The sequence below is a fragment of the Micromys minutus genome (assembly GCF_963924665.1).
Source record: "Micromys minutus genome assembly, chromosome: 1".
Taxonomy (NCBI): Eukaryota; Metazoa; Chordata; class Mammalia; order Rodentia; family Muridae; genus Micromys; species Micromys minutus.
In genome coordinates, this window is record NC_137969.1 from 46,373,981 (window position 1) to 46,387,195 (window position 13,215).

The 13,215-nt window shown below is 41.1% G+C and overlaps 1 protein-coding gene across 3 annotated transcripts in view; it reads left to right on the forward strand.

Annotated features, from left to right (window-relative positions):
* The window catches only part of PUS10 (pseudouridine synthase 10), a 54,223-nt gene that overhangs the window by 408 nt on the left and 40,600 nt on the right, over positions 1-13,215 (forward strand). Inside the window, exons 1-4 of one of the 3 annotated variants that reach the window (XM_080930802.1) lie at positions 226-433; positions 2,168-2,308; positions 6,781-7,029; positions 7,521-7,607. In XM_080930802.1, coding sequence (XP_080786928.1) covers positions 2,183-2,308; positions 6,781-7,029; positions 7,521-7,607 — 462 coding nt within the window. In that variant the 5' untranslated portion in view covers positions 226-433; positions 2,168-2,182. Of the gene's footprint in view, positions 1-225; positions 434-2,167; positions 2,309-6,780; positions 7,030-7,520; positions 7,608-13,215 lie in introns of those variants that run through there. The other 2 variants (XM_080930803.1, XM_080930804.1) reach the window with 2 other exon arrangements.

The following is a 13,215-nucleotide window of genomic DNA, read 5'->3' on the forward strand; positions in this document are numbered from 1 at the left end:
GCTAATTCGCTGGGTGGGTGGGAGGTGGGGAGAACAGGATGTGCCTTTCTTTTTCCTAGTTTGGGTTTCAAATTTGAGTAGGGGCTCATCGACATTTCTGGCAGCAGCTACTACGACCTAGGTGCGGAGGCCTTCGTAGGCTCCTTTGCCGGTCATCCCCTTCAGGCTAGAAGTAAAACCCCTCGCGGTCTTGCGTTCGCGGAACTAGCTGGAATACCAGGCTGCCAGCCGGACGGCTAGCCTTACCGATCACCCTGTATCAAGAGGAGGTTCATGCATTCCTCTCGTGAGGGGCCTGGTACTTTCGTTGTAAAGCACTAGTTTCCTTGGGGAACAGAAGAGCTGAGCGCAGAAGGTGCGTAGTCTTTAGTCTTCCCCGTTCCTACCTAGAGCCGCAAAGGGTTAAGTCTTGGCTACAGCATCTTGGGAGAAGGTAAGACTTTGGAAGTATGAGGTGAGGGGTTAGGTACGGAGTGTCGAAAGAGGCGTAGCCGCAGTCCTTTCTGTTTCTTAGTCAGGTGGAGTGGCAAGGTTTTAGAACCTTAGCAAATAGAGTTAAGGGCTTGTTTGGTCAGAGGGTTTCTCTTACCTTTCCCCTACCCCCATGCCAGAGGACGAACCATGCCTGTGCACAAGGAAGTTCATTTAAAAAGATCTTAATGTTGTGAAACGCAAGGTAGAAACAGATATATCCCCTCTCACCGGTGCTTTCTTTTCTTTTTTACACACTCCATTTGATGAGACTGGTCTAAGTATGTGGCGCATGGAAGAGGGAGTTAATCATTTAGAGATTCTGACACCTGGGAGGGACTTTTGTTACGACTTTTCAGTTCTTTCAAATATCTTTCAAACAGCAAAACTCTTAACAGCACAGACCCACATTGAAAAACTTAGTGTAAGAGGCATTTCTCAGGGCTTGTTTTCAAAGATAAATCCAACAGCAGACCACAACCCATTTCTTTTTACGAAATCCTACTATTTCATTTCATCGAGATGAAATAACCCCTCTTCGAGGTGCATGCCTTTCTTTTGATGGTAACATGATTGAAGAGTCATGATTATTGCCATGTGAAAAGGTTTTACAGCTTTGGCTATTAACACAGACACACACACACACACACACACACACACACACACACACACAGGATTTTTGTTTGAGTTTTCTGAGACCTCATTAAATCACTCAGCAGGTGGTTTGGCAATTCTTATCAGGTTTGGGAACTTTTCAGAGCCTGGAGGTGGTGGTGTGTTATTTATTAGCTTTGCATGATACCTTTATTCTAGTGAACTATAGAGAAAGAGCAGTCTTTATGCCAAAAGGAAGAGCCTAAATTTGAATGTTGCTAGCTAAATCCAGAAAGGTTTTACAATGAAGTGTCCTTCTAAAGAGCTTAAGGATTTGTATTTTAGAGGAAGATGTATTTGTTTCTCTTTTTTACTTAAAGGTTAATTCTGTATTGAATCAAATATTTGATGTTAACTAACAAACAGGAAAAAAATAAAATAACCAGTCAAGATTCTCTGTTAGGGACTATGAAGATCCCTTCCCACTCCCCTTTTTCCTCTCTAAAGTTTCACTCTGTATGTAGCCCAGGCTGGCTTTGACTCTATTTAGCCCAGGTTAGCCTTGAATGCACGGAGATCCTCTTGCTTCAGCCTCTTGGGTACTGAAATTACAAGCATGAGCCCTTACTTACACTTGGCAAGAAGATGCTTTTCTACGTAATTATTTCCAACTCCTCATAGACTCTCTACTTGACATTAAATTAATAGGTTAAGGGAACTGATAGAGGAGATTCAGAAATTGAAATAAATCCTTGATCACACAAGAGTTTCTTGATTTTTTTTTTTCATAGAGTATATCTTCATATTTTAAGTACTTTCATGAAAAGTTTACACAGGCAACCCTGAGTGGTCCCAAGTCCTGGTGTCTGAAAGTTCTTAATGTCATGTCCGGAGCAAACTTGGCTTTCTTTGTTTCTCTCCCCTGTAACCCTTATACTCACATAGTCAAGTTTATATTTTAGAATTTAGATATGACGAGCAGTATTTGTAGAGTACAAAATAGAATTTCTCAAATGAAAGCTAGCTTTTCTTTTTAAGAACATGCTTATTTGTATGTAGCTGTAAAATATAAAACTGCTTATTTTTGTTTTTTTTCTTCTAGTTATAGTTATTCAGTATGTTTCCACTGACTGAGGAAAATAAGCATGTGGCCCAGCTGTTGTTCAGTTCTGGCACCTGTCCAAGATGCATCTTCAGATTCTGTGGTGTGGATCTCCCAGCACCTTATAGACACCCATCCAAGGTATATTCTTCTTAAATTAAAGGATGTTTTTTATAGTTTTGAATGAATGTCACTAGCTTTGAGTACTGTGATTAGCCCTATAACTCCACTAAAGAAGGAAGGTCAATAAAAGTATTCCTACAAAGGTAATTTTTAAAGATTATTTATTTATTACATAGGAGCACACTGTAGTTGTCACAAAGGTAATTTTGAAGCTGCAGTTACCTTGAAAACTTGATGTAAGAATATAGTTGGTTTTCGAGTGACTGCTGTTTAACAGTGTAGAGAGGGATCTTTAGTGGGATTTTTTTTCGCATGTTTAATATTTGTGAAGACACTTTATAAAGGGCATCTAAACACAATATCACAAGATATTGCTTCTCACATACATTAATGCAAAGCAACAGGATGGGGCAGGTCATAGTCCTGATTTCTTCTTTTAGATAGAAATTGAGTTTGGTTATATTTTTTAAAATTAAATTTTTCTCTTACTATTTTTATGAGTATGAGGTTAGTGCTTGTGTGTGTGCATGTGTGTATGTTTGTAATAAGTTCTCTCCTTTCACCATAGACTCTGGGAAATCAAACAGGTTGTTAGACTTGTGTGACAAGTGCTCTTACCTAACAGGCTGTATTGCTTGCCTGGTTACCAGTCCCCTGCTGTGTATTTCCATTTATCTGTACGTATATATTCTTGTGCCGGAATAGAACCCAGGCTTCACACGTGCCAGTATTCTGTCACCGGTCCTTGTCCCCAGCCTGTCACTTGTTGCACTTAGTGAAGGCGATATGTTCTGAGAGATGTGTCCTTAGGTGACCTTTTGCTTGTGTGAGCCTGATGGAGTATATTTAAGATGGCCGTAGTGTTATTAGGCGGTGCAGTCTTTTGTCAGGAGCATTGTGTGATACCTGGCTCTGTGGGAAGCCTTTAAAAGCAAGTGCTTATTGAGTCATTATTCCTGGTACTAGTAACACTGGAAACTTTAGTAGAGTCTTTCACACTTACAGTAATACACAGAGAGCTGTGCCATTGAGTAGAATACTTTCACATAAAGTATATAACATACTTGTGACTTGATTCTAACAGTGACATAGTTTTTAAAAGCAAATACTTGTATACATATGTAAATAAATATATACACTTATACACACAGTTTTTTGTTTTAAAAGTTGCTAATGAACGATGTGGCAGTTGCTATCATTGTGTCATTGTGTTGTTTCTATTATATGAGAAGTAATAATAGTGCCTAATGTGCACCTAGTGTTGCTATGTGTCACGCTTTCATTTAATGGTTTGTAAGTACATGCTATGATTGTCTCTGTTTTCAGATGAAGCGACTGAAACACAGAGAGGTTAAACAGCCTGCCCAAAGTTAAACGGCTATTAAATGAGGAAGCTAGGAATTGGACAGTGTCTGAATCCAAAGCCTAGAGTATGGGGCTAGAAGATGTGGATTTGAATCTCAGTTCCACCACTGTACAGCCTCAGTTTACTACTCTGTACGTGGGAATGATGACACCATCTACCTCACAGGACTTTAAGGGATGTTATCAATTATTAAGTATGCATAAGCAATTAGAAACCTGTAATGGCACATAGGCAGTGACAGTTGCTATTTCTCAGCTTATATTGCTATTGCTCAGCTTATATCCAACTTTGTGTAACCTTTCTTATATGGTCTTTGCACCTCTCTCTCTCTCTCTCTCTCTCTCTCTCTCTCTCTCTCTCTCTCTCTCTCTCACACACACACACACACACACACACTATATGATTCAAAATATATTTTATATAAAACTGGCAGAATTTTGAATTCTTTGTGAATAAATGTAAACAAAATATTCAAAGGCTTTCTTGAAATGTTTTAAGCTTTGTTGCGTTCCAGTCATATAGCTATATATGAGCACACACATGCACATACTATCTTATACTAATGTTACAGGTGTTAGGCAGCAGTCAACATTTGTGTGGGTCAAAGTAGACCAGTATTCGTGTATGCATGACACTTGTGAAAATTGGAGTGCTAATCAATCAACAATGAATTTCATGTTTGACTGAAAAAATGTTCTTGAATTAGTACAATCTAACTAAATTCTAACGATCCATCCAACTACAGAACAGTCAGACTGGGCTGACAGTGAAGTGAAGCACAGGAAAGCAGGGTGTTTAAATGGTGGAGTGGCGAAAGCTGCAGCCTTTGAAAGTGGAGGCTTGTTCTTACACCTGGATCCACGGGATGGCAGAAATGGGACAAAAATGTAGACCAGGGCTTCTTTCGCTTAATACATATAAATGGAATGTAACTATAGCCCCCAAAATCTATGTATTTTGGTAAATTGTCTCAAAAACCATCTTTACTTATTCAACCTCTGAATAATAGGATTTCACATTAACTCACACTGTGTTTGTGAGGTTGTTAAATAGCTTAGCAAGGATAAAAATCAGCTGTACTCCCACCTCCTTGTGTATATAAGATAGAATGTACATGTGTGTGCTCATGTCTAGCTGTGTGAATGGAACACAATAAAGCTTAAAACATTTCAGAAGGCTTTTGAATATTTTGTTTATATTTCTTCACAAAGAATATTACAATTCAAAAGTGTGTGTGTCTGTTTGTCTCTCTGTTTCTTTTGTTTCCTTGCTGTATGAGATGGAACCCAAAGCTTCATGTATTCTAACAGTGGGCCACATCTCCATGCCAGTATATATATATATATATATATATATATATATATATATATATATATATATATATATATATATAATTTTTTTTTTTTTTAATTAATCAGCTATCAGTGTGAATATTTTTATTTTCTGTGAGTACACTGTAGCTGTTTTCAGACAGACCAGAAGAGGGCATCTGAGCCAGCCCATTACAGATGGTTGTGAGCCACCATGTGGTTGCTGGAATTAAACTCATGACCCCTGGAAGAGCAGTCAGTGCTCTTAACCACAGAGCCATCTCTCTAGCCCGCCAGTTTATATTTTTATGTTTTCATAATTAGAATTATTTTTTTCTCTCTCCCTTTTTTTGTTTTTAAAGTTAGTAGTTTAATGACCTTCCCAATAGAACTACAAGCCAGATTTGTAAATCTGTTGATGGAGAAAGGATTAAATGCATTAATAATAAATTCAGAGTCACCAGTAATGCATTGGAGTTAAGGACAGAAATCGAAGCACTTCTCCTTCATGTCAAGTAACCAAGCGGGAGCCAGATTAAATTCTCTGCTTTGTTCTCATTGATTGCCTGTCCTTCTCTGTCTCTCCAGTGTGGGAGTCTGAATCTGTACCTGCCTGAAGGCTGTCTTGGAAATTATCCCTGTGTCAGTTGGTCTGTCTGTCCCTGACAAAGCCCTTTGTTTTTTATATATTTTATATATTTGTTTTGGTCTTTATGAATTTTAAAATTTTATTTTTAACCATCTGTGTGATGTATGCTGTGAATGGGTTCCTACAGAGGCCGGAGGCTTTGGAACCCCTGGAGCTAGAGTTAGACTGTTGTGAGCTGCCCGATATGGTCCTCTGGAAGAACAGTCCACGCTCTTAACCAGTGAGCCATCGCTCTAGCCCTATCTCTTATTGAACAGCAGAGGAATCATCACATGGACAAGGAATGAGGAGTACTTAACAGAAATAGTTAATAGTTTTACATGGAGTTAAGTATGACTCCAACTGACCCAGATAACAAACCCTATCAGACAATAGCTGGATGCTACTTTTAGCATTTATGATGGATAATCATTTTCTAAGGCTGTTCTTAGTGTGTTTGTTCTTTCCACGTTTCCACCTTGTCCTCCTCCACCTCAGTGTGTGTGTGTGTGTGTGTGTGTGTGTTATTTCTTTGCTGTTTGAGATGGAACCCAAGGCTTTATGCACTGGGCAAGTTCATGTCCCAGAATTCCTAGAAAGCCCATGCTGTACTCACTTGGTTACTCCTGAATTGATATAAACCAGCACGTGTGAGCCCCTGCTCTTTTCTACGTTTTGTTCTGAGACAGTGCCTCATACTGTAGCCCTGGGTAGGTTGAACTCATAAGCTATCTGTTGCCTCTGCCTGGACCTGCTCTGTGGGACCTAGAGTGCTGGGGATCCATGACATGCAAGGCAGGGTAGTCCTTTAAAAATTCCAGTGCTCAGAGGCAGGCAGGTCTCTTGTGCAAAACCCATAACATCTGGTTGTTATTGGTAACTCTGAATTTATTATTAATGAACTTAATCCGTGCACTAATCAGATGCCTATTACAAATGTGAATGTTTTTCCAAAAGAATTTCATAAATCAGTGAAGCTAAAACCATAACTTTAAGGAGAGAGGCTCCTCAACAGAATTACAAATCTGGCTATTCTATTGGGAAGGTCATTCACTACTCATTAGAGCAAACAAAGCAAACAAACAAAAAGGGGGTGTCATTCCACATGGCTGGCTTTCATGCTTTATTGTGAGACCCCCCCAAGCCACTTTAAAATGTTATTGTTTTTCTCTTGCTAACTTCTCAGGAGTTGCTCAGTGATCTACAAAAATTTCTAGAACCTGAAAAACATGAATTAATTTTGGAAGCTCCAAACCCACCTTCGAAGAAACTTCGTCTCAGTGAAGATGGGCTTGATAATTTGAGTGAAGATGGAAAGGAGGGAGTCTCTGTCACTGAAGACGAAAGCATGGCCGTGAAGCCTTCGAACCTGAGAGTGTGCAATGTTTGCTTAGGAATTCTTCAGGGATTCTGCGAGAAGGGCTTTATTAGGGAGGTAAACATCCATTCCTCAGCAGAGCCGTGGTGATAGATGGGGTCAGCTGTAAACTTTAGAGGTCTTAGACATACCATTCCTAAACACCACCGTTCATGCCTGCTTGCTTTATCCCATCTCTTAATTACAAAAGGCCAGCTATTCTGAAATGGTTGTATCAACATACTGCAAAATTAATGAAAAATTGTTTGATTCCCAGTGTATTGTCCTGAAACTTCCACATGTGCGGGGTCAGAGTCAACAAATACTTAATCTCATGATGTTTATGACAAGCTCGCTACTCAAGTGTGGAAGTTTCTTGGTTGCCTTTGTTTGGGCAGAGGTAGACGCCGGCCTGGCACATGCTGGACAAGGGCAGTACCACTGAGCCTCAGCCCCCAGCTCCTCACTGAGTGTTGGAAAGCTGTGCGGTGTCTTCTGGGAGAAATTTTATTGTTACAGCCACATTTTCAGGAATTCTGGGAGTTTACCTATTTGCAATACCCTTTTAGGTGTGCCAAAAGGTTGAAGCCTCGGGGTTTGAATTCACCAGCGTGGTTTTATCTGTCTCCTTCCCACCGCAGCTGTCTGTGAGAGAGGTAAGGCCATTTGCACGCTTCAGAGCCTGTATGAGATGTATGCTAGGAATTTCTCATTTCTAACACACAAATGAAACTGGGAATGTGAGCTTGATATAGAGGCTCACACTTGTAACCTTAGCACTGGGTGTGGAAGCAGGATGCTGAGGAGTTTGAGGCCAGCCTGGGCATGTTGTGTGTGCAGAACCAAGGCTGCAGGGTTTCCTGATGGATATGGGCAAGTGTGGCCAGACATACCTCGGAGTCATTATACAGGTGATTTTGAATTAATTTTGGTTGTTGCACATTCAGAAACCTTTTACTGTTGTCAGTTTTTTTCTTGTGACCCCTCTACATTCAGTTATGTGACACCAGATGTGGTTGTCACCCACAGTTTAAAAGGCTACATTGATAAAAATCGCATTTAGCTAAAAGTATATAAATTTGGAACTTTTTATTTGAAGTATCTTCTCCTGGATACTGGTTCCTAAACTTTCAACATATATAAGGTTTGTTCATAGGTAGTATTTCCCCACCCTGGCACATAAAGTCTCTGGGAGGCCTCTCTCCCTCGAGATCACACAAGGCAGCTCAGCTAGAAGAACATATCCCACAAATAAGTGATAGCTTTTGGGTTAGCCCTGCTCCAGTTGTTCAGGACCCACATGAAGACCATGCTGCATGTCTGCTACATATGTGCAGGGTACCTAGGTCCAGTCCATGTATGCTCTTTGGTTGTGGTTCAGACTTTGAGAGCCCCAAGGGTCCAGGTTAGTAGTCTTCCTGTGGAGTTCCTATTCCCTTCAGGGCCCTCAATCCTTCCTCCTGTTCTTCTACAAGAGTCCCCAAGCTCCATCCACGGTTTGGCTGTGGGTGTCTGTATCTATTTGAGTCAGCTTCTGGGTGGAGCCTTTCAGAGGACAGCCATGCTAGGCTCCTGCAAACATAACAGAGTATCATTAATAGTGTCAGAGACTGGTGCCTGCCCCTGGAATGAGTCTCTAGTTGGGCCAGTTATTGGTTGGCTGTTCCCAAAGTCTCTGCTACATCCCCCATCTCTGCATTTCTAGTAGACAGGATAAATTTTGGATTGAAAGTTTTGTGGGTGGGTTTGTGTCTCTGTTCCTCCACCGGGGTTCCTACCTGGCTACAGGAGGTCGTCTCTTCAGGTTCCATATCTTCAGTGCTGTTAAGTTCACCCCCATTGATTCTTGGGTGAATCCTTATTCCAAGTCTTTTTCACATCCTGGAGTCTACATCCTTTCACTTCAGATAAAGAAAACAGTGACAAATTCATGATTCCAGCTAATGAGCCTGGTGAGCCTGGGAATTTATTGGGATTACTTACCATGCCGTAAGTGACTCAGGCAGCTACGTTCCTGAAAAACTACCTCAACAAACAGGATGACCTGTGAGAGGTGCTTCAAGGAATCCCTGGTACAGCCTGTGCCCAGCTTCTCTGCCTAAGATTCTCTTGTCTTCCTAGCTTGTTTGCTCTTCATCTAATCCCTGGTGTGGATCTCATGAGTCTTGTAATTTTTGTGATCTTCCTGAGAACTGTGAAGTTACTGTTTCTTTTTTAAAATGTGTGTGTGTGTGTGTGTGTGTGTGTGTGTGTGTGTGTGTGTGTGTGTGTAGAGCATATATCACAGTGTGCCTTTGAAAGTCAGAGGACAGCTTAGAGTAGTTGGTTATTTCCTTAAAATATGGTTGTCTGGCTTGGCCACAAATCCTGTCAGCCCTCCTGTCAGTCCATGAACCGATGAGTGTCCTGCCCCTTTTATGAAAGGATATTTCAACCTAGAGGGAATGGTTACACAATATGCTTCCCTTTGTCTTAGCTTTTACACTCTCCTGCCCCTTCTGTGTTGTTCCTGGGGCCTTGGGGGGAAGGGGTGATGTAAATGTGTGGGTACTATCTTCTGTGTCTGCCTGAGCCTTGGGTACTACAATAGACATTTGTTCTCAGACATTGGTGAGTTTATGCAATAACCATCTCCCATTGCAAAAGGTACATTTCCTCCCATTAGCGAGGCTGAGAGCAGCAGTCTGGGCATAAACACAAATGTTTGGAAGTCAGTTTGAGAGACACATACCTGTTTAATGAAACAGTGGCAGCTCCCCATTGTGACCTCCTCCATCATGAGTGTTTGTCCTGGGCCTGCAGCACTGTTCCAAGTTCCCTCCTGTGATGTGAGCCTTAATCCAGGTGGACCTTGCTGCTGGTGTAAAGCCACAACTGGAAGTCTTGATTCTTTGAGGTTTATCTTTACCAGCTGAATCCAGCAGAGGGCGATATTGTACCACCAGTTTGGTTCATTTCCACTTTATGGCTAGTATATGCTGACCCCTTTGGACACTAGCAACCTTAAATGAGTTCCATTGTGTCATGTTACTGTGATCATATGAAATACCCTACTCCTCAGTGTGCTGTATGGTATGGTTAGAGTTTTGTCAGATCAAAATATTTCTTGTTTCCATGCTTTACATTAAATACTCTGCATTAGTTAAGAATTAAAGTACCAATTCTGTAGCAGCACTTTTTTTTTTTAATTTAAGAAATTATTTTTCTTAAAATTTTATAAATTAATGTCTTTTTAAAATTTGTTTTATTTAAATTTGTGGTCTCCTTATCAGTTTGGACCAGCTGATCTCATTTAGGAAATGAAGAAAATAATGTATTTCTTTGTGCTCAGAATGCACATACTCACTTGGCATACTGTAATTCTAGTAACCCAGCACTCTAGAGGCAGAGAAGGTTGTGAGTTCAAGGTTACCCAGGGCTATCCAGTAATACCATGTGTTAAACAAGCAAGGAAAAAGAACTAGAAGCACATTCTGAAGTTTTGCCTGCATGTACAGATCCTTGGATTTTTCTGAGTTGGATTCTTTGGTAAAATCTCCCTCTCTGCTAAAGTCCTTACTTGTCCTAAAGAACCATGGTTTTTTATTATGTTTAATCCACAGATCAACTGCAAATAGAGAGAGCCATCTGGTTAAGATAGAATTGTGTGTGTGCCTGAGCGGGCTATCTTCTGGTTCGGCAGCTATATTTCCTCTTTCCTCTTCATTTTTTTTCATGCTTTTTTAACTGAAGTTTGTGTGGCAGACACCCCTTGTAGATATACCACACACCAAAGGTCTGCTTTATTCTGCTGCCCTTCTGAACCTAGAAAGGCAGGTTTAAAGTTTGCTTCAGCAACGACAGCCCCTGATAAGTTGGTTATAATTATATTCAGTCTCTGTGAGGTCCTTGGTCCAGGGGTTTTAGGTATGTAGGCTATGCACCTGAATGCAAGTGTGTGTGTGTGTGTGTGTGTGTGTGTGTGTACAGAAGCTAGAGGTCAACCTTGGAGTTCTTCTGGAGCTTGAGACAGGTCTCTCACGGACCCGGGTCTTGCCAGTTTGGCTAATCTGGCTAGCTGGCCAGAGCTCCAGGAGCCTACTTGTCACCACGGTAAGTCAGCAGGCCTGACTTTTTTACATGATCTCTGGTCATGCCCTCATTTGGTGGTAAGCATTTTACTAATAGTCACCCTCTCAGCCTTATGAACTGCAACTGTGTATGTGTGCTGCACAGTCGGACAGCATCTCATTGACCCTGAAGCTAGGTAACAGCCAGCAAGCACCAGCAAGCCTCCTGTCTCCCCTTCCCCCCACAGGACTAAGGTTACCCATTCCTTTGCAGCACATTTTGCCTCTTAAATAGGTGCAAGGGATTTGAACTCTTTTTCCTGCTTGAACAGCAAGTGCTCTTGCCCAGTGGACCATCTTTCCAGTCCCCAGACTACAACTTTAAAAACCATCATAGCACACAAGTATGTTTATGCAGCTATCCAAGTCCATCTTCCTATAATATATAACTTGGAGAGCTTGTCCCTAGGCTCACCAGCACATGCAGTTTTGTACCTTTGAGAACCATGGAGAAGCCAGTGAGGTGACTCAGCAAGTTAACACAGGGCCCCAAGCCCAAGCTCCAAGCTCAGTTCTTTGGACCCATATGGTAGAAGAGAGAGAACCAGTGCTCACAAAATTGTCCTTTGACCTCAGCATGCACACCAGGGCAAGCACAAATGGCCATGTACACACTCATATACACACACGAATAAGAATGCAAGAATAGTAAAAATCATGGAATCATAGGGTTTTAAGACACCTTGCTAGTCATGTAGAACAGGGCTCCTTTTTGTGGCATTTAATTCAGAAGATAATAGTTATGTACATTGTTGTGATTTATCACAGCCCTGGTAAAAGTACCTCTTCTGTCTATCAGAAAGTCTGTGAATTCTTGGCCTTCGTATATAGGGTGGTCACCTTTTAAACAATTTGGAAGTTCTCACTGTTTGTGTGTGTGTGTGTGTGTGTGTGTGTGTGTGTGTGTGTGTGTGTGTGTTCTGGATTGGGGAGGAGCTCATGCCACAGTGTGGGGGTATGAGGACACCATATAAAATGGGTTTTCTCCCACCTTGAAATGGGTTCCAGGGACCCATCTCACTGCGCCAGGCTTGTACAGTAAGCACCTTTACCTGCCAATTGTTTTAAAATTAGTATGACATTTATTTATTTATCATGTGTGAGTGCACATGTATATGTGTACATGTGTGCATGCCATGCTGCATATGTGCTGGGCAGAAGGCAACTTGTGGAAGTTGGCTCTCTCTTGCCATATGGGCCTTGGGGATTGAATTCTGGTCATCATGCTTAGAGACAAGTGCCTTTCCCCGTTGAACTTCTCAGTGGCCCTCTTCAAGTTTAATATAGCCCTAGTGTGTGGATTGGCAAAAAGGTAACCTTTTTTTTCCATTCTTAAGGATGGCAACCACATCTTCATTTGAAAAAGAAAATCCGGAGCTCATAGAGGTCATATAATGTCTCATCTTATGCTTATTGGAATCTGAATGTATGTTCCTGCTCTTTTAAAGTGTGTTTGACTTTACCTGATCATTTTTGCTCCATGAGAATAGTTTTTTCTTAACTACTCATGTTGTTTTTATAATTTAAGTATGCAAAGCAATAGACTTCTTACATGTGTATTATACATTTTCTAATTCCAGCAGTGGTTAAGTAGGGCTGGACCACCATGGAAATATACTATATACTGGATCCAGGAACGCAGTTCAAAGCATAGTCAAGCATGTGTTTTAAATGATTAAAGACATATTTCTAGCTTTGCCTCTTTCTTGGCCTGTCTCCAGCTGGTATAGGTGGAAAAAGCAAGAAGGAAGAGATTGGTTGCTATGGTTTTCCACAGTGTGGATGGATGTGCAGGCTGCATTAAGAACATAAGCAACCCTTAACAATTTGAAGTCTCCTGTTTTGATTTGCATGTGTCTATGAATTATCACACAATATCTTTAGAGTTTATAGTTAGAATCAGTAGTGTATAGAATTTAAAGGGAAGAATGACAAAGCAAATGCCTTAAACCTGTCTCTGTTGGAGGTACCACAGCAGCACAGGGCCACATGCCAACTGTGGAGATCCTTATAACATGGCTTTTGGTACATTAACTTTAGGACTGTGGCCTAGTGCACTAAGTTTGTGAAAAGGGAACTTGTAACGTGCGCTCTTCCTAGTTCTGATGTGAGTTTCATGCTATACAGAGAAATCACGTCAACAACCATCTTTTAC